This window comes from Leucoraja erinacea, chromosome 28 (assembly GCF_028641065.1).
Source record: "Leucoraja erinacea ecotype New England chromosome 28, Leri_hhj_1, whole genome shotgun sequence".
In the NCBI taxonomy this organism is placed as follows: Eukaryota; Metazoa; Chordata; class Chondrichthyes; order Rajiformes; family Rajidae; genus Leucoraja; species Leucoraja erinaceus.
Window position 1 is genome coordinate 5,865,228 of NC_073404.1, and position 26,316 is coordinate 5,891,543.

General features: G+C 44.3%; 1 protein-coding gene across 3 annotated transcripts in view; it reads right to left on the reverse strand.

Annotated features, from left to right (window-relative positions):
* The window catches only part of nlk2 (nemo-like kinase, type 2), a 135,169-nt gene extending 109,918 nt beyond the window's left edge, over positions 1–25,251 (reverse strand). For 2 of the 3 annotated variants that reach the window (XM_055657584.1, XM_055657582.1), the window contains exon 1: positions 24,657–25,251. In XM_055657584.1, coding sequence (XP_055513559.1) covers positions 24,657–25,216 — 560 coding nt within the window. In that variant the 5' untranslated portion in view covers positions 25,217–25,251. The remainder of the gene's footprint in view (positions 1–24,656) is intronic. The other variant, XR_008725690.1, reaches the window with a different exon arrangement.
* Positions 25,252–26,316: the final 1,065 nt, after the last annotated feature.

A 26,316-nucleotide genomic window follows, 5' to 3' on the forward strand; every position in this document is an offset into this window, starting at 1 on the left:
AGAGAGATACAGAAGAAATGAATGAAAAATATGCAAAAAAAGTAATGATAAAGGAAAAGGGCCATTGCTAATTTAGGTTGATGCCAGTTCTTTTTAATGTGGACTAGTCCACTGACTCAAAGGAAAATTAAATCACCTTGCAAGCGTTGGGATCAAATTCTCTGCCAATACTTGCTCAACTTTCCATTTCATCTATAACCTTGGACAAGCATCCTCACCATCAACACCACTAACTGTTTCATTACAAACCTTTTCATATTGCCTATATTCACTTCCGTGTTATTAACACAATTACAAATCTTGAAAGGCCCCAGCTTCAATACCTGTGGCATACTGCTAGTCTCAGACTTCCAAATCAGAAAAGTATCCTTCCACTACCTTCAATCACAGTCAATTAACAAGCTTCCCTTTGATGCCATGTGCCTTAACCTTCTGGGCCCCTTTAACCTTAATCTTATCATGTGGACCTTGTCAAGAGCCTTACTGAAGTCTATATGGACATCATCCATCATCTTGCCTTAATCAAATGCTTTGGTTCCCTTTTCCAAAAAAACGAATTAGAGACACAGGATTTGCCTCTCAAAGCCATGTTAACCAATTCCTAATCAGTCCCTGCTTTTCCAAATTAAACCACAACTTGTCCATTAGAAGTTTCTCTAATATAGGCAGGCCAAGTACAACCTGAGAAGAGGAACCAGAGCTGCCAAGGAAAGTTACTCTGAGAAGTCGAGGAGCAAGTTCGCAGCTAGTGACTCTTCTTCAGCTTGGAAGGGCTTGCAAGAAATTACCAGCTACAAGAGGAAAGCCCCCCGCTCTTTGGACAGTCATCAGCTGACCAACATCCTGAATGAGTTTTACTGCAGGTTTGAAAATCAGAAACATAACCCTGGAACCCCCCCCATACCAACCAACACAGCCAGACCCCAGTCTACAAAGAATGGACCCTGCACCCTTTCCTTCCATTCACCACTTTGTACTTAAGGCAAGATTCCAGTACGAAAAGACCGGACCATTTCCCACCCCAACCAACACTTCACACCCACTCACAGCCTGACCTCAGTCTGCAAAGACTGGGCCCTTCTACACCAACCCCCCTCCGATCACCACTTCACAACCAATCACCCACACCCTCTGTGCTGCACAACATCACTTATCCAATATCAACAATAAAAATAGAGGTGGAGAGGCTTTTCAGAAGACAAAAAAGCCAGAAATCTCCAGGACCTGACAAGGTTTCCCCCTCTACTCTTAAGCTCTGTGCCAAACAGCTGACACCGGTCTATACAGACATTGGAGTTCCTGCAAACATGTACTGTCCCTGCCTGCTTCAAAGTCTCCACTATTGTCCCTGTACCCAAAAAGGCAAGGATTACCTGTCTTAATGACTACAGGCCTGTCGCACTGACCTCTGTAGTCATGAAGACACTCGAAAGGCTTGTGCTGGCCAAGCTGAAAAATATCACGATCCCCCTGCTAGATCCTATGCAGTTTGCATATCGGGCCAATAGACCTGTGGATGATGCAGTCAACCTGGGGCTGCACTTCATCCTACAGCACCTAGACCACCAGGGGACCTATGCGAGGATCCCGTTTGTTGATTTTTGCTCTGCATTCAACACCATTGTGCCAGAGCTACTACACTCCAAACTTTCTGAGTTGACTGTGCCTGAGCCCCTCTGTCGGTGGATCACCAGCTTCCTGACAGACAAGAAGCAGCATGTGAGGCTGGGAAAGCACACCTCGGGCCCGCACTCAGCATAGGAGCACCGCAAGGCTGAGTAGGGGACGCTGTCCTGTGCATGGCTGTCCAGCCAGCAGCTGTCTGTCTCTTCATCTTTATTTTAGTTAGTTAAGTGTTTTGTTTGGAGGCCTAGACTTTTTTTATGTGTGGGGGGGGGGGGGGGGGGGGGGGGGAAAGAGGAGTGGGGAAACTACCTTTCAGGGTCCCTACCTGGTCGGAGAGACAGCTTTTCTCCGGGCTGCAGCTTCGACCCGTCCTCGCGGCCTACCAGCGGGCCTGGAGCGGTTTTTCCTGACGGTTCGCCCAGAACCTGAGCTTCGGCGGCGGCACAGCGCTGGAGCGGAGCGGGCAATGCCTTGCCTGGGTCGCCACGCTGGAGCTCCGGTGAGCTGAGACCGCAGGGAACAACATCGCGGAGCTGCGGGACTGTGGAGCGACCAGCTGCCGGCGGCGGCGCCAAACTTAACATCGGGAGCCTGGGATCTCTAGACGAGATCGCCAGTTGGGGAGCTCCAACCGGCGCAGCCTTGTTGGCTTCGGAAGCCGTGGCCTCCAGTACGGAAGCGGCCGTTCCAGGGTTCCCAGGCCGCTGGGAGGACTCTCCCGACGCCGGAGCAACATCACCTGGCGAGAACGGCCTGGAACATCGGGCCTCCGTAGAGGCAACTGTGGAGGCCTCAATGGGCCCGACTATGGGTGAACTGGGGTTGGGGACTGGACTTTGTGCCTTCCCTCATGGTGGGAGCCATTGTGGGGGGGATGTTCTATGTGTTTAAGACTCTCATTGGTGTTATGTCTGTATTCTTTTTTTGTGTGCTGCAAAATGGCAAAAAGCATTTCACTTCACTACACCTGGGTGTATGTGAATGTGACTAATAAAATACCTTTGATACTCTCTCCTCTACTCTCTCCACACCAACGACTGCACCTCCATAGTCACCTCTGTCAAGCTTCTCAAGTTTGCGGACGACAACCCTGATTGGACTGATCCAGGATGGGGAGGAATCTGCCAACAGACAGGAAGTGTCACAGCTGGCGTCCTGGTGCCATCGTAACAGCCTGGAGCTCAATGCTCTTAAGACAGTGGAATTGATTGTAGACTTTAGGAGAGCAGAAAAAATGTTCCCGATGTTGGGGAGTCCAGAACCAGGGATTAGAGTTAATGAAAAAGGGGTAGGCCATTTCGGACTGAGATGAGGAAACACCCTTTCACCCAGAGTATTGTGAATCTGTGGAATTCTCTGCCACAGAAGGCAGTGGAGGCCAATTCACTGGATGTATTCAAGAGAGAGTTAGATGTGGCTCTAAGAGCTAACGGAATCAAGGGATATGGGGAAAGAAAGCAGGAACAGGTACTGAATGGCAGTGCTGGCTCGAATGGCCAAATGGCCTACACCTGCACTTATTTATGTTTCTATCCATAACCCCCGACACCCGCACTAATCCAGAATTTAACTCTGCTTTTAAAATATCCATTGACTTGGCCTCCATAGCCATCTGTGGCAATGAATTCCACATATTCACCACCTTCTGACTAAAGAAATTCCTCCTAATCGCCTTATTAAAAGGAATGTATTTTAATTCTGAGGCTATAGCCTCTGGTCCTCGACTCTCCCACTAGTGGAGACATCCTCTCCACATCCACTCCATCACTAGTCATGAATAGTACATTCATGAACATGTGCCCTGCCATTCAATATCACAGCTGATTTATCTCACAACCACTTGTGAAATTCCACTTCCCTCAATTCTTAAACATCCAAAAAGCCATCCAACATCACAATGGTACTCAGTGAATAAGCCTCCATAGCATTCAAATTTCAAAAACTCTGGGTGAAGAAATTCTCTAATCTCTGCCCCAAACCAACCCATATTTTTAAAAGTGTATAACTTGTTGATCCAAATCTTCGAACCAGAGGAAATGTCAATACTATATCTGCCCTGTAAAGCACTGCAAGTATTTTATGGGGTTGAAGTGGTCAATCTGCAGACATTCCAGTCTGTCTCGTTGCCGAACCACATCAAGATCAAAAAATGACAGCCTTAAGATTTTAGAGCAAACCAAAACTTCAGTCTTGTGAAATTTGGCTGCACCCATCTCCATACAATCACATCGCTTAGATCAGGACATCAAATCTAGCTGAGACGTGGTCTTACTAAAAGCACCATAATTATTTTGGACATTGAACAATATATGCTGGCCTTGTGGGCAATCTCCAACTATCTGAGGTGGTGCTGGTGGCGAGTTACTTGTTGAACTTCTGTAGCTATTTCGGAAAGGTACTTCCCACAGTGATGTTGGGCAATTTTCAGGACTGAAACCAGCAACATGTAAGATTGGCAATATATTCACAGGTCAGTTGTGCGCATAAAGAGTTGGTGTTCATATTCTTGCTGCCTTTTCGTCCTTAATGGTGTTAAGATGCTGATTAGACAGTACTTTTGAAGACTGTAAATGCAGTTCACAGCCACAGCATGCCTAGGAGGGGGAGTGGTTGTTTAGGGTGGTGATGGAGTGCTAATCAAGCAGGTCGTTTTGTCCTGATGGTGCTATGCCTTGAAAAATGATAAAGTGCTAGAGTAATACTGCAGGTCAGGCAGCATCTCTGGAGAACATGAACCAGTGACATTTTGGGTCGTGACCCTTCTTCAGACTCTGTCCAAGCTCATTCCATGTTTTGAGCTGCTGCAGCCACAATTATCCAAGCACATGGAGAACATTCAGTGAAACAACAGGATACCTACCCAGTCTCTAAACCTGCTATTGAATCATGCTATTTGTGATTGGTCCAACTGAGTTTCTAATCAATGGTGACCCACAGGATGTGATGATAACCCAGCAATAGTAATGCCACTGAATGTCAGGAGTAAATGGTTACATTTTTGATGTAAATGGACAATGTCTGGCACTTGTGGCACAAATTACTTTCACAACATTCAGGTATTCAGTGCATGAAATTGAACATTTTTCACCATTGACCACACATTCCCATTTATGACATGGCAGACCATTGACAAAGTAACTGAAGGTCGTTGGGCTGTAAAAAAATGTCCCAAGGTAGTCTTCAATTCATGTCCTAAGTCTAAGGTGTTTGACTTTTTGATAATTACAATCATCTAGCTTTGATGGACTCCAACTATTGGAGCATTTTTCTTTCAATCAGTTTTACCAGAACACCTAAATGCCACAGTTGGTGAAATACTGCCTTAAATATCAAGGACAGTCGCCTCACTTCTAGGACTTTGGCTCATGTTTGGACTATAGCTTGTCTAAGTTTGGGATCAAGTGGTCTTGGCCATGACTCAAATTGCAGCAGGCTAACATCATAGGGCACACAAATCCTCTTTTAATAAAAACCAATGCACTACTTGCATTCATAATCACTAGTTGCATCTACAGGTGCCCCTGTGTACAAGTCAATAGACCCGTTTGAATATTATGGAAGCAGGCTAAAAAAACTTTTTTGTATTGTACAAAGTGGATACATTTTTCCCCACATTATCTCGGCCTTGCTTTTGGGCCACAGTTTATCTATATGCTCTAAAAACGTCTTCAAATCCTTCTCCTTGCTGATCCTAAGTTTTGTTAAAACCAGGACATTAAAAGATGTCCATGTCAGTTTAGGAAGGGAGCCACAGTCCCCAGCTTCAAGTAAGATCGAAAAACCATGAATACAAGATCAATCTACTTGTTCTCTTCATTCAACAAACCTTCAATCGCAGAAATCAATCTGGTGAACTTTTAATGAGCTCCAATCACAAGCATATCCTTCAATCTCCAGGGTTCTATTTTCATGGATCTAGGTATCAAATATTACCAGTAAAACATTTCACTTTAAAAATCAATATTCTTCCCTTGCTTCCAGATTTTACAATCATACGCAGTAATCATGAAATTGCTTAAATGAAGCAAAAATCATAAAAACAGGCCCTTTGGCGCTCTATATCTGTGCAGAACATGATGCCAAGACCACGTCTTATCAACCTGCACATACAGTAACCTTAAAGCTTTGCCCTCCAGTATTTCATTTTCCATCCTGGGGAACAAGGTACTGACCGTCTCCCCTATCTCCCCTATCCACCCCACTCATATTTTATACACTGTATTGCCCGGTAATGAAGACACTATTTTTTACCCTGAAATAAGGCCCGAAAATGTACATGCGTCCTGGAGGACGAAGGTTAGATCGTTAGCCAAGAAAGAGACTTGGCTATCCCTCAGTACAGCAGCTGTAAAAGGGCAGTACAACTGGGGGGGGGGGGAGAGTCTGGCCTGGGAGTCGGCACGGCTGGGCCGCCAGGGGTAAAGTTGCGAAGAGGGCAGGAGCGTTGAGAAGGAGGGGGTCAGGGATCATGCCAGCAACTCACTCAGTAGCTCAGGTGGCTGCGAGCGGCCGCAGGGCAGCGGAAAAGCAGCTAGACCCAGGGCTCACAGGTGACTTGGGAAGTGCAGCTAGTCCTGGGGCTCGTAGGCGACCTGGAAACTGCAACTAGTCCCGGGGCTCACAGACGACTTGGGAACGGCAGCTAGTCCCGGGGCTCGCAGGCAACCTGGAAACTGCAGCTAGTCCCGGGGCTCGCAGGCGACTTGGGCACTACAGCCAGTCCAGGGGACGCGAGGGATCTAGGAACTGCAGCCAGTCCCGGGGCATGTGCAGGCAATCTGGAAACTGCAGAAACCTAATTGAAAAACACATATGTATTATTACTAATTTATGTATTATTAGTATGCATTATTACTAATTAAGTTAGTATGTATTATTACCTCCATTTATTAACTATGGCGATCTGATCACAAACATGGGTCCTGGCCTCTATGCAAAAAAGGTTGCCGACCCCTGGACTAAACCAAACTCTTGATCCTGTCCCGCTAGCCTTTTCACCCCCAAAATTTAGCAACTCAAAATGGGGGTGCGTCTTCGACGCAGGTGCATCTTCATTGCCGGGAAATACGGTACTTCTATCAGGTCTCCCCGCAGCCACTGGCATTCCAGAGAAAACATACCAGTTTAGTATAGAATATTCTCAAATGTATAAAAAGCATGCAAATACTTTCATAATACAAGAAAAAACCTGGGTCCAGCTTTACGATCAATTTAAAGGCAAGTAAAAATTCAATGTTTGTGAATCATTTGCTATTTCAGAATCGTCCAAAATCTAGAAGATCAAAAAATTGTGATCCTAAGAGATTAAAATTATCTTAAAAAGTGCAAAAAAAGATTGAACAAGAATGCCAAGGAATTAAGAATTTGACACTAAGAAGTAAGATTTGCTGATAGCTGCATGTAGTTCCTGTCAGTCATTCAGATATTGAAAAAGGCATATGGAACCACTGTGCATGTGCTGCAAAAAAAACAGGTGTCTGGGTCTTGTTTATATTCAGATAAACAAACTGCCAGTCCGCTCCCCCCCACTTGGGCAATATTGTGTACCAATTGTCATATGTACCAGCAACAGAACACTGAAATTCTCACTTGCTGCAGTTTAACAGGCATATTAATTCAAAACAAATATACAACAATCAATCATGTATATTTATTACTGTCATGTGTACCAAGGTATAGTGAAAAGCACTGTTTTACATGCTATCCAATTAAATCAGATAACACTGTACATAAATACAATCAAACCAAACTCAAGAATACCATGTATAACAAAGTCTGAAGAAGGGTCTTGACCCAAAACTTCACCCACTCCTCCTCTCAAGAGATGCTGCCTGTCCTGCACAATTACTCCAGCATTTTGTGTCTATCTTTGGTGTAAACCAGCATCTACAGTTCCTTCCTCCCCAAGTTAAAATTTGGGAGGATCCAGAGGCAGGGAGAATTTGATCATGGTAAAGAAAGGTGTTGGAATGAAGGACAGCAAGGATCTAATTGAACAACTGTACAGTTGCCAAGAATGGAAGGGTTATTCCAGTTTCCAATTTGCTATTTATCCTAACTAGCACAGTGAAGCTGGATTGTAAACAACTTTGCAGCCAATCTGATTATAAAGAATAACTATGAGAATAAACATAGTAAAATGGAGTTACTCCAGTTTGTGTTTATCTTCATTTTAAACTAGAACCTGCAGTTCCTTCCGCCACTGGGAAATACATCTCCTACAGAATATAGTTCTCAGCATTATAGTACCACAAGTCCAGAGACAAAGTCCTCAATGAGATAGAGAATCAGACTGTGCCCCAACTTGTGGAAGGGTCATTCAGAAGCCTGATAACACAAGGAAATAAGCCGTTTCAGAGTCTGGTGATGTGCACTTTTATTGTTTCTATATTTTCTGCCTGATGGGATTGACCTTTAATTATACCGACTGCTTTCCCGATGCAGTGTGAAGTGCAGATGGAGTCAATGGTGTGGAATATGGTCCACAACTGCAATTTCTTGCAGTCTTGGGCAAATCTGTTACCAAACCAAGCTGTAAAAAATAATCTGTAATACCAGGCAACCAGACTACAATAGTTCAAACAAAGCAAAATCTATAGTAGGTCAAAGTTGCTGGAGTAGTGTTTCGTGTTGTGCAGTGTTCAAAAGCCTGTTGATTAACAGGACAAAACTGTTTTTGAACCTGGGCACAGCTCGCAGGCTACCGTACCTTCTTCCCAATGGTAGCAGCAAGATGAGAGTGTGGTCAGGATGGTGGGGATCTTTGATGATACTAGGTGCCTTTGAGGCATCACCTCCTGTAGCTCCTTTCTACAGTGGGGAGTTCAGTACCCATGATAGTCTGAGCAAAGTTCACACTTTCTGCAGCCTACTTCTTTCCTGCATAGACAAAATGCTGGAGTAACTCAGCAGACAGGCAGCATCTCTGGATAGAAGGAATGGGTGATGTTTCTTTCCAGTGTATTCAGTTACCAAACCTGGCCATTATGCAATCAGCTGGGTTTGCGCAACCATGTTGAGATGTTTGATATAGAGTATTCGACAACATACGAAATCTCCTCAATCCAAGTTGAGGCGTTGATGAGCTCACTTTGTGACTGCATCAATAGCCCCAGACAGATTTTCAGTTACGCAAGCCCAGGAGCTTGATGTCGACTCCCTCCACTGCTGTCCCAATGAAGACAGGTTTATGGATAACCTGTTTTCCTTTCCTGAAGTCAATCAGTTCCTCAGTCTTGCTGATGTTGAGAGCAAGATTGTTGCGCTAGTACCAATCAAATTATCAATCTCCCTCCTGTACTTGGACTCATCACTATCCATTATTCATCCCACAGTGCTAGCATTGTCAGAGAATGTAAAGATGGCATTGGCACTGCGTCTGACTACACAGTCATGTGTATAGAGTACAGCATGGGATTGAGTAAGCATTTGTGAGCTGCTCCTGTGCTGATGGTTAGAGAAGGAAGTATTGTTCCCAATTCATACTGGTTATGGTCTGCCGATGAGGAAATTGTGGATCCAATTGCAAAGGTATGAGCAGAGACTGCTCCGAGTTATGTAACACGTTTAGAGGGGATGATGGTGTTGAATGCCATGCTGTAGTCAATGATCAACAGCCTGATATGCATTCCTTTTGCCCACGTGGTCCAGTGCAGAGTGGAGAGGCAAAGAATACGTCGGAAGGAACTGCAGAAGCTGGTTTAGATACAAAGTGCTGGAGTAATTCAGCGGGCCAGACTGCATCTCTGGAGAAAAGGAATATGCGACGTTTTGGGTTGAGACCCCAGCCAGAGATTATGCTTCGTTGATTTGTTGTGCGTCCAGATGCTTGCTCTGGCAGGAATTGATATGCATCATAACCACGCTCTCAAAGAGAAATGCATTAGTACCTCCAGTCAATAGTTGTTCAGGCATGTCATCTTGCTCTTCTTAAGCACCTATATTTTGGATGTCCTTTTAAAGCAGGATGTCTTTAAAGAGACCTTGCCTCTCAGGTAAAAGGTTGACTATGTCCGCAAAATCTCCAGCCAGTAGGACCACGCAGGTTTTATGAATGCGGCCTGGGAGCTTTTCAAAAGTTCACCCTCGTTAAGAATCTTGACAACAGATTACAGTGTCATTTGGGGCTTGAGAAGATAGAGAGGCTCTTTATTTCACAGTGAGCACAAAAAACATTGAGCTCATCTGGGAGCGATGTAGCACTTTTTACTTGGTTTCCACCTTAGAGGAAGTAATGGCATGCAAGCCCTGCCACAGCTGCCAAAGGTCTACCTGATCCTCTAGTTTAGACTGAAAATGTCCCTTTCCTTTCCCGATGGCCTTGTCTAGGCCATACCTGTCTTCCAGTTATAGAAGACCATTTTTGGGGTCTTGAACCAGGTTGCACCTGTCACAGGTTCAGAGATGTCATTTACCTTATTGATAATTGGAGAACAAAGCTTCGAGGCGGAAATTCTTTTTTGATACAAAGTATTGAAAATACTGTGTCAAACCATTTAGGTAAAGTAATACACAACTTTTCAGACTGAATTAAGTGCTTTGTCGCTTTGCTGCACTTTTTTTCAAACCTTTCAAACATTTACTCTCCTTTTAAATACCTCCAATGATCTAACCTTGAATAATATCCAGGATATAGAATTCCAGATTCAATACTCTCTACTAAATTCCAATTCGGCTCAATTTTAAGATTTCCCCAGTATATTGTAATCATGGTCCCTCATTCAACATTCTCCAAAATTCAAAACAAAAAACAAATTCAGTTGTTGGTTGAACTACATGACAAATTCATTTGGCGCTATGTTTTGAGATTAAACTCATTATTGAAACATTATTCACCGAAAAAGAAAAAAATCAACCCGTTGCATTCAATGGCATTCCTAATACATTGCAGTACCAATAACAGAAAAAAGCTAAAACATTTTTTTTTAAAAATACGTTAAAAATGGTTGTAATCCGAGGATTACTGCTAATGTCATGTGTTAGCAAATTCAAAAATAGAGGACAGGGCAAATTGGTGACTGGTGGGATAACACGGACAGGGTTGTAGAATTCTGTGTATTGAGACAGTTTCTAGGGCAGAAGAACCTTTACAAATCAGACAGGTTACACTGCAGGACCAAGACCACTTCAGTCAAAGATCATAAATCTTGTGATAGGAGCAGAATTAGGCCATTTATTCATGGCTGTGTAGGAAAGAATTGCTAATGCTGGTTTAAAGATAGACACAAAATGCTGGAGTAACTCAGCGTGACAGGCAGCATCTCTGGAGAGAAGGAATGGGTGTCATTGCGGGTCGAGACCCTTCTTCAGACATTCAATCATGGCTGATCTCTCCCTCCTAATCCCATTCTCCTGCCTTCTCCCCATAACCTCCGACACAAGTACGAATTAAGAATCTACCTCTGCCTTAAATATATCCATTGACTTGGCCTCAAAATTCCAGATTCACCACCCTCTGACCGAAGAAATTCCTCCTCATCTCCTTCCTAAAGGAACGTCCTTTAATTCTGAGGCTATGACCTATGGTCCTGCTGGTTCCCGCTAGTGGAAACATCCTTTCCAAATCCAGTCTAGCTAAGCCTTTCACTATTCTGTACATTTCAATTAGGTCCACCCTCGTTCTTCTAAACTCCAGCGAGTATAGGCCCAGTGCCGTCAAACGCTCATCATATGTTAACCTACTTGTTACTGGGATTAATAGACAATAAGTGCAGGAGTAGGCCATTCGTCCTGTCGAGCCAGCACCGCCATTCAATGTGATCATGGCTGATCATCCACAATCAGTACCCCGTTCCCGCCTTCTCCCCATATCCCTTGACTCCACTATCTTTAAGAGCTCTGTCTAGCTCTCTTGAAAGCATCCAGAGAACTAGCCTCAATCGCCCTCTGAGGCAGAGAATTCCACAGACTCACAACTTTGTGAAAAAGTTTTTCCTCATCTCCGTTCTAAATGGCTTACCCCTTATTCTTAAACTGTGACTCCCTCAACATCAGGCACATGTTTCCTGCCTCTAGCATGTCCAATCCCTTAATAATCTTATATGTTTCAATAAGACACTGTGATCACTCTAGTAAACATCCTCTGGACCCTCTCCAGAGCCAGCACATCCTAACAAAGAGGTTTTGCTGGTGATATTTGAGAATCTGGCAGGAGTATGGGAACCTCAGAAGGATCATTATGAGGAAGGAGAACAAAGGAAGAGGAAGATGGATAAGTAGTAAATAAAATAAATAGGCAGTCTAAACAACTTTGAGATCAAAGAATAAACACATGTTAAAAGCATTAAGACTGTAACCAAAGATTTGACTATGACAATTGGGACATGAAGTTTTTTTTCTGATGGCTAGCTTGCCTACATAATTGTATTCTAAAACAAGTGTGCTAGAACTTCAATAAAAGCTGCAATGATCACGTGTTCAAATGTTCAACTTACAAAAACCTTTTAATATTGCCCATCAACTGCAATAAAGATTGTGAAATACTGTTGCTGCTGCTTAAACCAATGGATGTGGTAAACAAAGACCATTGAGATGAGTGCAATTTAACAATATGTTTTCTAAGAATTTTCTAGTAAAAACCATGACTGCTGAGACCAAGATGTACACCAACTGCCGTTTTAAAGTACAGGATATCACACTTGCCCTGCAACTACAGATATTCAACAGCTTCTACTACCCCATAACAATACAAGTGCATTGAGAAACATTTCACAAGACCCCATTGGTCCTCCCATCTGATCTCTTCTGAGATAGTCATTCACCTCTGTGGACTGTGCATTTACAAAGGTCTCAAAAAGAATGCATGGTTCCTTATCAAGGATCATTCCAAGCATCTGCGTAACACTGATCTATGGTATCGGTTCAGCACAGAGGGAGAAGAGGGAAGAGACTGCAGCCCTAAGATTTTTGCCTCCACCAGTGAGGAGGTGCTTGGAGGACTCACTGTGGTGGATGTTAATTTGTGTTTATTGTTGTTTATTATTGTATTATTGTATGTATGACTTCAGGCACGAAATTTCGTTCAGACTCTGAATGACAATAAAGGTAATTCTAATTCTAATTCTATGGGCTGTTCTCAGCGATGCACACCAAGAAAAACATCAAACACTGTGGAAAGATCAAAATTGAAAGCACAGTTCTGCCTGAATCTTGGTCTTACAATATGACTGAATGTCGTTAAGTGAATCCTGTCTGGCAAATTCCATGCTGCAGGACTACATTGGATTGGATTCCTTTATTGTCATTCAGACCTTTCGGTCTGAACGAAATTTTGTTGCCTGCAGTCATACATATAATAATAAATAACGAAACATACAATAAACACAAATTAACATCCACCACAGTGAGTTCACCAGGCACCTCCTCACTGTGATGGAGGCAAAAGTCTTAAAGTCTCTGTCTCTTCCCTCCTTATTCTCCCTCTGCACTGAGGCGATCCAGGCTTCCGATGTTATGACCCCGCCGGATGTTGGTGAGTAAGTTCCGCAGCTCAACCGAGTTCCGTGGCCCGGGGTGGTCGAAGCTGCCGCCCTCCAGCCGTAGTTTTTCTGGAGCTCACGCAGCTGTATTTGCGGGAGCTCCGGAAAAACAGGTCACCAGCCTGTGACCTGTGAGCTCCTGACGATGTCGTCCACTGGCCCGCGGCCTAGCCCCGAATTCTGGTCGCAGCCACAGCTCCAAAGCCAGGCCACCGCCACAGCTCCGAATTCGGCCAGCCTCGCGTTGGTAAGAAGGGCTCGAAATTAGCGGTTGCCCGGGTGCCATTGACCACCCCAAAGTGCCGCCGGGCAAGCTAAACGGAGACTCATTTTGCCCGGCTTGGCAATCAAATACTAGTTTATACCGATAAACACAAATAACTGGAGTAACTCCGCGGGTCAGGCAGCATCTCTGGAGAATAGGAACATGACGTTTAGTGTCAGTGTCAGTATTCCTCTAGTATCTTTGATTGCGGGGCAAAGATACTAGGTGCGTGGTGACGAAGGGTCGGAGCGAATGACGGGCCCCGAACAGCAGCAACAGCACCGGCGGAAGGAGGCCTCCCTCTCCCTCCTCCCTCCTCCCGGTCTCGGCGTGTGAGAGGGGTTGTTTTGAAAGCGCCGTTGGCGGATTTGCAAGGGAGAGGGAAAGGGAGAGGGAGGCCTCCTTCCGCCGTCTGAAGCACCTGCACCGCTCGGCCCCGCACCTTCCTGTCGGCTGGCGGAGGAGGGGAGGCGGTGGCGAGGAGATCCCAACTGTCTCCCCCTTTGGCGGCAGCACTTTTGCGTTGGACAGGGACGGCCAAGGCAGCGGGGAGATGTTGTCCGAGGAGCACTGACCTTCCTTCCTCCCCACCTCCACTGCCCCCCCCTCTCTCTTGTACGCCCCCCTCCACCCCTCTTATCCTTGGACCCCTCCTCTCCATCCCGCACTGATCCCCATTCCCTCCTCTATTCAGTCCTCACTGACATCCCCTGTGCTCCCCTCCCCATCTCGCATTGATTCTCCTGCCACCATCCTACACTGACCCCCCCCTTGCTGCACTTCTCCCCCCATTCATCCTGCCCAGACCCTCCGATCCACACTGTCCTGATCCCCCCCCCATTCATCCTGTACTGATCCCCTTCCATTCATCCTGTGCTGACCCCCCCCCCCTTCCCATCCATCCTGTACCGATTCCCCATTCAAGAAGAATGGGGGGGGGGAACAGTCTGAAGAAGGGTCTCTACCCGAAACATTGCCTATTTCCTTAGCTCCATAGATGCTGCCTCACTCGCTGAATTTCTCCAGCATTTTTGACTACCCCCATTCATGCTTTACTGAACCCCCCATTCAACACCACCGACATCCCCAGTGCTCTCCCCTAACAATTTTACATACTCCAACCAACACGTACTAATTCACCTGCCTCAATCCATCCATTCTGCATCGATTGCCTTCTCAAACCACCCCCCCACCATCTATCCACCCCGCACTGATTCACACACACCCCCTAACTCTATTGTGCTTCATGGTCTACAGAGTGAACATTGACTATGTTTGATAACGGAATGCAATCAAATGTGTTTTAATGCCCAATATTATTATTTGTTTTGACACGCCTTTAAACATATTACCAAAAGAACACTTGCTGCAGTTATGTCCTTTGGCCATCTCTTGTCAGTTAGTGTAATATTTAACATGTCAGATGGGTATAGTCAGTTTTAACAGCTATTATCATAAAATGCCTTTAGAAAATTCCTTGCATCCTGTATATTTTGTTGTGGATAAATTTTCGGTCCTTCACAGAAAACATGCTTGCATAAATCTGTAGTGTGCATGGTACGCATACATGTTACCATGGTCCAGGATTTATTGACACAAGTTGATCATACGCTGAATAATCCAACCACATTTTTGTTTGGAAGTGGAAAGAAATAATAGAAATTGCATGAATTGTAATGTGTAAAAAGAGTTGAGATACTGTATTATAATTTTGCTGCATGTCATTGTGGTATATATCATGTCTTGATTGGAGAATATGTTTAGTTTGTGAGTTATTTGAAGCAGAAATAATATGTGAAGGTAGACAAAAGAGCTGGAGAAACTCAGCGGATGCAGCAGCATCTATGGAGCGAAGGAAATAGGCAACGTTTCGGGCCAAAACTCTTTTTCAGGCCTGAAACGTTGCCCATTTCCTTCGCTCCATAGATGCTGCTGCACCCGCTGAGTTTCTCCAGCACTTTTGTCTACCTTCGATTTTCCAGCATCTGCAGTTCCTTCTTGAACATAATATTGGACTGCTTCATTGAGCATAATTCCGACTGGTGACTATGCACTTCGTCCGAGCACATTATCGCACGTGTCATGCAAACCGTCTTTAAAGACCATCTAAACTGTCATTTGGCAACCTAAAAAGCTGTCAAGGTTGCCCGGCTGGCAACAGGGAAAAAAAGTTAAGCGAGAGCCCTGGTAAGGCCTGGCTGCCTCTGCTTCCGGAGCCTCGAGGTCGGTCGCAGTTGAAGGCCGCCAGCTCTGCCATTAGGCCTCAGTGCAGACGGAGGCAGAGAAGGGGGATACGACAAAAAGAGTCCCATTCCCCCGAAGAGACAAAAAAACATGTTTCACCCCCCCCCCCCCCCCCGCACATAAACACAACCTAATAAACTAAAATTTAACTAAAACAATTCAAAAGAAAACAACAACAAAAAGTAAAAAACAGACGGACTACTGGCGAGCCGCTGCTGTCAACAGAGCCGCCACTTCCGGAATGTTAAGGGACACAAGGATAGAAGCTTGTGGCAGCCAATGCAAAGACCGAGGTAAGAATGCAATCCAAGATCCTGGACCTACTGGGCTGTGTCCTATGTAACAGCTCTGCCAACACCAAACTTTCCGAGTTGACTGGACCCTTTCTCACCCGCCCCACTCCATTCACCACTTCACACCCAATTACCCACACCCTCCGTGCTGCACAATATCACTTCTCAATCATTAACAATAAAATAGGAGAGGCTTTTCAGAAGTCAGAAAAGCCAGAAATCTCCAGGACCGGACAATGTTTCCCCCTCTACTCTCAAGCTCTGTGCTGAACAACTGGCACCGGCCTACAGACATTTTCAACCAGTCCCCACAAATCTGTACTGTCCCGGCCAGCTTAAAAGTCTCCACTATTGTCCCTGTACCCAAAAAGGCAAGGATTACTCGTCTTAATGACTTCAGACCTGTCGCACTGACCTCTGTAGATATGAAGACCCTTGGAAGGCTTGTGCTGGCCAAGCTGAAAAATATCATGAACCCCCTGCTGGACCCTCTGCAGTTTGCATATCGGGCCAATAAATCTGTGGATGACGCAGTCAACCTGGGCCTGTACTTCATCCTCCAGCACCTATCCCGCCAGGGAACCTATGCGAGGATTTTGTTTGTTGATTTTTGCTCTGCATTCAACACCATTGTGCCAGAGCTACTCAACTCCAAACTTTCCGAGTTGACTGTGCCTGAACCCCTCTGTCGGTGGATCACCAGCTTTCTAACAGACAGGAAACACCATGCGAGGCTGGGAAAGCACATCTTGGACCCGCAAACCCTCAGCATAAGAGCACCGCAAGGCTGCGTACTCTCCCCTCTACTCTCCCTACATCAATGACTGCACCTCTACCGACTCCTATATCAAGCTTCTCAAGTTTGCGAACGACACAACCCTGATTGGACTGATCCAGGATGGGGAAGAATCTGCCTACAGACTGCTGACGTCCTGGTGCCATTGCACCAACCTGGAGCTCAACGCTCTCAAGACAGCGGAATTGATTGTCAACTTTAGGAGAGCTCCCCTCTCCTCACTCACCATCAACAACACCAGTCACATCTGTGGAGTTTTTTAAGTTCCTGGGAACCATCATCTCCAAGGACGTTAAGTGAGGGGCTACCATCGACTCCACAGTCAAAAAGGCACAACAGAGGATGTACTTCCTGTGGCAGCTGAGGAAGCACAATCTGCCACAGGCAATGATGGTCCAATTCTATACGGCCATCATAGAGTCTGTCCTCACCTTCTCCATCATGGTCTGGTTTGGCTCAGTCACCAAGCACGACCCCGGAGGTTGCAGCAAATTGTCCGGTCAGTTGAGAAGGTTATTGGCTGCAACCTTCCCTCCGTTGATGAACCGTACACCACAAGGGCCATGAAGCGAGCGGGTAAGATAATCTCTGACCCCTCTCACCCTGACCACAAACTCTTTGAATCATTTCCCTCTGGAAGGCGACTCCAAACTGTCAAAGCTGCCACAGCCAGACTTAAAAACAGCTTTTTTTCCACGAGTAGTAGCTCTACTCAATAATCAAAAATCTGTAGCCTCCTTTTGCTCTGGTATTTTATTTAATTCACATGTTTAATCAATAATGTTTTATTATTAATGTTTAATGTTTTATGTATCATTCTTAACTGTCACTGTATGTCATGTTGTCACTTGCAGGTGGAGCACCAAGGCAAATTCCTTGCATGTGAATACTTGGCCAATAACCTTATTCATTCATATATTGTTCAATGAGGCCACATGAATGGTAATGATGCTTTGTACATAATGCATTAACTAGATAATGTTACAGAGATTTGACAATACCGTGAATTTATAGACTAGACAATGCCGTAAATGTAAAAAAAATCTATCCACTTTATATTCATAATATACAAATACATTTATGAAATACAATATTTTCACTACTTCATTGTCATGCAGTAAAACATGCACATCCTTATTTAGAAAACAATTGTTGAAGTTGCTAAAATTCCTCCTATCCATTCAAACTAATCCACATTGTTCTACCCATCAATATTATTCAACTCCATAAATACCCACACCAGCTCAAAGTTCACAGGTCTCCCAGATATATGAACACAACTACTACAGCATGCACAAAAGCAGATTACATACCGAGTTCTAGAGATACTCTGGAAACATGGTTCTCTGGCTTCTGACAGAAAACACAAGAAACAGCCTTCTTACAAACACAATAGTGCGAAGGCAGGAATCTGAAAATATTCAATGTAGAAAGCATGTGTGGATCTTAAACTTGACACTAACAAAACCTACATGCATCAGCAAGCCGAGTTGTAATGATGTATTGCCTTTCCGCTGACTGGTTAGCACACAGCAAAAGCTTTTCACTGTACCTCAGTACACTTGACAGTAAACTAAACTTCAATTTCAAATCATGTTTAATTTATAGGATCCAAATCTTGAACATTTCTTAAAGATGCACTAATATGTTGCAGTTTTTACTTTAAAACCCAATCCTTGTTACGATATTAAAGTATTAGTACACATCAGAGATCAAGAGATTTTACAGCATTTAGCCAACATGCTCTAATATCACTCACCAAGGAAATTTTAATGGGAAACAAAAGAAAGTTATGCAAAGCAACATTCAGGATAAACCAATAAGACCATTGCAGCACAACCATTAAAACTCAAATTAAAGGCGTTAATGCCTTAAACAAGCAAAATAGTCAACAAATACTCTTCTCCAGACAAATAACTCAGTGGATGATAAATTAGTCATGCAGCATGGGAGGTAATTTGCCTCGTGTACTTCCCATACGTACTACAAATATTTCCTTCTGTATCACCAAATTTTATCAGCTACGCTTCTACAGCTTTGCTGGTAGTGGAATCCAGATCATTACTGCTGCGTAAGGTTTCATAATACTCTAATTTGTCTGCCAATTATCTGGATTACACCCAAGCTATTAGTGGAACTTATCAATGAGAGTTTCAAATAAATTTAAAAGCTCTCTTATTTTCCCCCCTGAACCACTTGGTCAAGACGAGAGTAACACCAACTTCTCTATTCTCACAATGCATGCCCTTTTCAAGTACCATTCAGGTAGATATTTTCAGCATCAGAGCATTGGCATCCTTCTAGAAATGGACAACAATCAACCAAAGATCAATTGAGAGCAGGTTTTGCATAACCATCCTTGTTTGCACTCATTCTTCTAGAGAATTGTGGATGCAGCTCAGACCATCACACAATCCAACCTTCCTTCCATTGACTCTATTTCTACCTCACACTGCCTCGGCAAGGCCAGCTGCATTATCAAGGATGAGTCACACCCTGGCCACTCCCTCTTCTCTCCTCCCCCATCAGGCAAGAGGCATAGAAGAGCGTAAACACACACCACCAAATTCAAGGCCAGTTTCTTCCCAGCTATTAACAGGCAACTGAACCATCCTACCACAACTAAAGAGCAGTCCTGAACTACAATCTACCTCATTGGAGACCCTCGGACTATTTTGATCGGACATTACTGGCTTTATCTTGCACTAAACGTTATTCCCTAATCATGCATCTGCACATTATGAATGGCTCGATTGTAATCATGTATTGTCTTTCTGCTAACTGGTTAGCACGCCACAAAAACTTTTTACTATTGTATGTGAAAAAATAAATAAATTGACTTTAAGTTCTAATGACATTGAAAGTGATAAATACAGCCAAGGACTGATATATAAAATTCTTCAAATTATCTACATCCAGTAAAATCGAACCATGCACATTTATTCTCCTAAAATGTACCACCTCACTGTTTTAAACTATCATTCAGCATCCACTGCAAGGTCTGCAAATTTATACATTTTCATCCCGCTATACCTCCAAGATATTCAATAAAGTTCTGAGAAAGCCTTCAAGTCAATGTAAAAAGATCATGTGACTGTTAATTTTTTGTGTGTCATGTTTTAGTACGTTAGATGCTACACTATGTTAGATTAATTTTATTTACCCCAAAATTCAATGCACACCCTAAATTCAAATTTATAACGTGTATAAACACTTTACAGCATCAAATTATGAAATTTGACAATGATGCCTTAAGTATTCTTAATTTGAGGTGTTGCCGAATTTTCTTCTAAACTTAGCCATCATTTCATCCTCAATCAACCATTTAACTCCTCTCATTAGCTACTAAGCAATTAATTGAAGAATACTTAAGCCTGAAATTTAAGACATTTGGAATAGAACCCAAGAAGAAATGGAGATCAGTGCAGACTGAAGTTTTCCAAAAAGGTGTAATGGAAAATTAGGTCACAAAGCAAAACAAATTAAACTTCTAAAAAGCTGAGAAAATGTAGGTCAGTTAGTCGTAAGTCAGCTGTGGTTAAAGGACTCTATAATGTAAAATGAAATAAATATAGATTGCACTTGATATTTAAACATTTAAACTGTTGGATGGGAAGTGTAAAAAGTGTATCTTAAATTTTGCAAGACGAGGATTAGATAAAAGCAAATCTGAACAGAATGCAGCCAATGGTGTTGCGCAGAAATCTGCGTCAGGAATAGAGTATTAACTAGAGAGAAATACCAGTGGCATAAATTTGGGAATATGACAATTTGTCATGAAAATGTACTTAATTGGCTAAAATGTAACATTACACATTCTAGTCCTCCTTGGAGTATTTCAAATAACATGGCCAACAATTACATTTTTAAATACTGGGGCTTCCCAGGTTACAAATTATCTTAATTTGAGGAAATTCCATTTACACAAATTCATAAATACATGTTGAAAGCATTTTTCAAAGCCAGTAATATTTCTGGTTATTCATTAATGACTGGATACAATACGTCTCTTTGGTCTAACTATAGATATTAGGGTGATTATTCAATGCAGAAAAATAATTTTATAAAGAATATATGCAGAAGAATAGAATATAGTTTAATGTCTATGAGATTACTTGCAGGGAAATTGGCTAATGGACAGCTCTCAGGATCAAAATCCTTACCTAACAAATGGATTGCCTATGTAGGCTGTTTGTTTGTGGACCCCAAGATCCACAAACAATTGGGAAAATGCAGTAATCTGCACTGTTGTAGAGCGAATTATAAATATTTGGCTGGATAGTTCTTTACAATGTTCTCAGAAATCCTTCAGATCAAAGCAAGGAGACAGTTTAACATATCTTAAATAAATTACATCAAAAAAGTATTTCAAGGTGTTCACCTACATTATATGCTCAAGTCCTGGAATAGAATTGGGAAACAAACATGCTAATGTTGAATCAAACACCTGGCCCAATTTGGGAAAATATGAAAGTGAGGGAAAAATACAAAAATTGAGGTACAAAAACCAACAGGTTGGAAAGCAAATGTGCAAGATCTCAAAAAGGCAAGCAAATGATAATTGGATTAAAATCCAATGACTAGTTTTGAACATTTAAATTCTTGGGCTACATTCCTGGTGGATCCAAACATGTTTAAAAAATTGGAAGGATTAAAAGGTCTGAAGAAGGATCTCGACCTGAAAAGTCACCCATTCCTTCTCTCCAGAGATGCTGCCTGTCCCACTGAGTTACTCCAGCATTTTTGTCTATTTTATGTTTAAAAGATCATCCAATTCACAAAAATAGTACCAACAAGCACTTGTGGTCAGTTGCACTGACCATAGGTATTAATTGAACCAAGAAAGCATTGACTGCAGATCTCTACAATGGAATAATTAAAGATTATTCCCACTATTTGAGGGCAGTTAAAATGAGGGACCTTAAGTCCACCAACATAAGTTACATAAGCGTTATTTTTAATAAAATCCTTTGGTAGGGTGTCTCTCTGCCTAGTCATTGGATTTTAATCCAATTATCACTTGCTTGCCATTTTGAGATCTTGCATATTTGCTTTCCAACCTGTAGGGTGTCCACCTTTTGGTACGTGTCCTCCCTGCCCCCCCCCCTCCCCCTCTCTGAGGGTTTCCGCCCCTGGCCCAGGCTGATGTTTTCCCATACCAGGTCATCAGAGATGTCCTCATTCTTTAGGAAACGAGGGTTCCCCTCTTCCATTATAGACAAGGCTCTCACTTGGGTCTCCTCGATATCCTGCAGCTCCGCTCTTGCTCCCCCAACCCTCATTCGTAACAAGGACAGAGTCCCCCTTGTCCTCACCTTCTACCCCATCAGCCGTCGCATACAGCATATCCTCCAGCATTTTTGGCACCTCCAACGGGATCCCACTACTAGCCACATCTTCCCATCTCCACCCCTTTCTGCTTTCCGCAGGAACCATTCCATCCACAACTCCCTGGTCAACTCGTCCCTTCCTACCTAAACCACCCCCTCTCCAGGCACTTTCCCTTGCAACCGCAGGAGATGCAACACCTGTCCCTTTACCTCCCCCATCGACTCCATCCAAGGACCCAGACAGTCTTTCCAGGTGAGGCAGAGGTTCACTTGCACCTCCTCCAACCTCATTTACTGTATCTGCTGTTCCAGGTGTCAACTCCTGTGCATCGACAAGACGAAAAGCAGGCTCAGCAATCATTTCACTGAACACTTCCGTTTAGTCCACCTTAACCTATCTGATCTCCCGGTTGCACTTTAACTCCCCCTCCCATTCCCAATCTGACCTTTCTGTCCTGGGTCTCCTCCATTGTCAGTGATGCCCAACACAAATTGGAGGAACAGCACCTCATATTTCACTTTAGTAGCCTACACCCCAGCAGTATGAACATTGACTTCTCTAACTTCAAATAGCCCTTGCTTTCCCTCTCTCTCTCCATATACTCCCCCTTCCCAGTTTTCCCACCAGTCTTACTGTCTCTGACTACATTCTATCTCTGTCCCGCCCACTCCCCTGACATCAATTTGAAGAAGGGTCTCGACCCGAAACGTCACCCATTCCTTCTCTCCAGAGATGCTGCTTGTCCCGCTGAGTTTCTCCAGTAATTTTGTGTCTACCTAAAACTGTTCCATTGCAGACATAAACCTAATGTTAAATTTCACTGATGTAGAAATTATGCTGCGATAGGGAATGCATCTTAAACCAGAATTGTTCAAAAATGCTTTATTTTTCTGATAATCTCAGAATAAAACAGGGTATGATTATAGGGACCCAAGTGGTTTAAATTCAAATAAAAAAATTACATGTGAAATTTAACATCATATAGTAAGACCTAATCTCCAAAGACTGAGGATTTTTCAAAAATAACAATTGCAATTTAGTGTCATTGGTCCACACTATCCACTGGATATCCATAGAAAACTTCCTGCTTTATTCCACCTTTATTCAAATCTTTTTTCTTGATGCTGATATTACAATTCAACAGACTTTGCTTAATTATATCTAACATGTGCACATTTTAAAGGGTTAAGATCAGTAGAGTGGAATAATAAATGATAAATGTAGTGCAACTCAATATTTTAATTTAATTGCCTAAATTATAATCTGCATTATACTGCACCCTAACAATTCATTGACCGAACAACATCGCTGTCACGCAAAGGTTATACAAAACCTTACTAATAACTCTGAGAACCATCATCAATAATATGATGAGCATCATATTATTCTTTGATCAGATTACTCGGTTATTTTCAAAAGATTTTTTACAAATGATAAATGACAAAAGTTTCAGCATGGGGGCCTCCTAAATTTGTAATCAACATCAGATATGCAAGTTGTCTCATCAGAATTACTCAAGTGATATACGGCAATGTCAAGACTACCAAAGTGTCATGCCTCAACAATTTGCTAATGACCTGTAACACCGCCGCGATTATGAAAATCTGCAATTACTACACGACGCTTACTCTTTGGAAACCAGTTCACGTGACCAGCTGAAATACACCAATAAAGACAAAAATGAACAATTGTTGCTTTACGGAAAGGCAAGTCACAAATTTACAGGCCTCAAGTGATTCCACCTTGCTACACAAATTGAAGCCAAAGCCGGTCACAAATGTAGAATGAAAAAAACCTTGTCCAACCCCAAGACACTCTGGGAAGTAATTGCTCCAAATAGCTCTGTAGTGAGTACGCTAAAAAATCCAATGCTTTAGTTTAAACTAACCGAGTACCCACAAAATATTCCTCGTAACCCAATGCTACACATACACACATACTTCAAGATAGACGGTAAAAATACTAACCCAGCAACTTTTACGTTCTCGATTTAGGCAGAAGGGTATAAAATATATACAAGTCGCAAGTCCCGCTGAATTTCCTTCGGTCCATATAGCAAGCTGAGCAACGTTGATTTCTGCCAAAGATACACACTAAATGCTGGAGTAACTCAGTGGGACAGGCAGCATCTCTGGAAAGAAAGACCAGAACAGGAAAACGCTTGCCGAATTTTCGCGCTGTACCATTAGAAGTCAATAGATCTTCGGTAACCGTCTACCTTTAACACCTGAATAACAAAACCCATCAAACTTCCTCTCAATTAACTGCATGGGCAGCAGTGACATGAATCTCAACTCCTTAAGTCGATTAAAAAGGGCAAGTGGCAAACTAATTTTAATGCATCCAGTAGCGTACTTTGAAATTGTGACCACCCCTAACATGCCAAATCGAGCTCAACTAATGTAACAGAACAAAAACCGTCTGAAACAAGCAAGTCCCGTGTCAGAAGGGGAGAGAGTGCAAAGTTAGCAAATGTGGGGTTTTAAATACAAACGGATACAATAGAATTGGTACCGAGCACCTGCGAGGTTGCACAGCGCTGGGCGTGCTATCTGAAAAAAAGACCTGCTGAGCAAACTCTTAGCAACAGATCCAAAAATCGTGGCAACTGGCCTCGCACCTACCAGACTACTCCGAAGGCTCCATATCCGATGGGTCTGTCGGGCTCGATGTCCAGCTGATGTGCCTTGGCGGCGGCGGCGGCGTGGATTTGCACCGTGGCGGCGGCGGCGGGCGCCGGGGACGGGAAATACGGCGCTTGAGCCGGGTTCAGCATCGCCGCTGCCGCTGCCGCCGCCGCAGCAGCAGCAGCAGCGGCCGCCGCCGCCGACGAGGAGGACGAAGAGGAGGAGGACGACGAGGCGGCGCCGGAGGCCGGGTGGTGGTGATGTTGGACCGGGTGTACGGCTGTACCGATGCCGCCGCCGCCTCCTCCTCCTGCACCACCTCCACCGGCAACACCACCCCCGGGATGTAGATGAGGATGGTGGGGATGCGACTGAGGGGGAGGTGGCTGTTGCTGGTTGTTGTTGTTGTGGTGATGATGGTGGTGGTTGTGGTGATGGTGGTGGTTGTGATGATGGTGGTGGTGGGCGGCCCCGGCGCCGTTATAAGCCATCAGCTTGGCGACGCTCTGGCGCTGCTGGCCGGCCGCCGCCGCCGCGCTGGTGCCGCACAGCGCCATGACCGAGGGACGCGGCGCTCCCCCGCCCGCCCCGGCCCCAGCCCCGGGCTCCGGCCCCAGCCCCGCCTCGGCCGCACTGCCCTCGCTCCCTGCCCACCCGGCGCTTCCCCCTCTACACCATCTTCCAGCAAATTCCACCTCCTTCTCTCCTCGCCGCTCTTTTCCTCAGGAGAAACACCACCTCCCCCCCCTCCTCCTCTCCCCTTTAAATCCGACTCAAGAGGCGAGATTACAGAGCACTTTCACCTCAGACATGAGGTAAATTGGGGAAACTTTTTTGTCAAATCCATTAATGAATCGGGGTTTTTTTTTCCTCCTCTTCGTTTTCTTTCACCCCCCAACCCCCCTCTCTTCGGTCAGTCCCCCCCCACCCTCCCGCCCACCCCCCCCCAAACTACCGACAGCGGCGAAACTAGACGCGGAGCCTTCGAGCGCCCGTCAGTCCCACCCCCTCCCCCCCGCCCGCCCCACCGATTGCTCCTCCCCGCCCGCTTGCTCGCTCGGATGCCGGGCGTTTGCGCGCACCCAAACCTGACAGTCGGAAACGCAGCCGTCGGCCCGCCCTAAATACGCGGCTGCGCCTACCGATTGGGCGGGCGCGGCGCTGATTGACGGGCGCTCCGTCCAATCGTCGGGCGCGCCGCCTGGACGTGCTGCAAGGGCGGGGCGGGGCTTTTCTTTCCAACTTTCAGGTTAGGTTGACCGCGCACAAAGGACACGTGACCTGGATGCTCTCCCAGAAGCCCAGGGCGCCCCAATGAACAACTCTTGTTAAGATGGGACCCCAACTGGTATAGTGAAGGAATCACAAGGTGGAAGTTAGCCTCAAGCTTTAAACCCCCTTCCTTCCCTGTAGTGTTCAAAAATACAGTACTTACTTGAATATAGTGCTTTAAACACACTTTATATGATGCACCTGTAATCTTATGATATCATTGAAATGCGAAAAAAATGATATGACACCGAATGCTTGAGTAACTGAAGTATTTGTTACTGCCTAATGTTCACTATGCATCCCTAACTTATGATATAAATGAAATGCAAAAAAAAATTATAGACACAAAATGCTTGAGCAACTGAAGTATGTTACTGCCTAATGT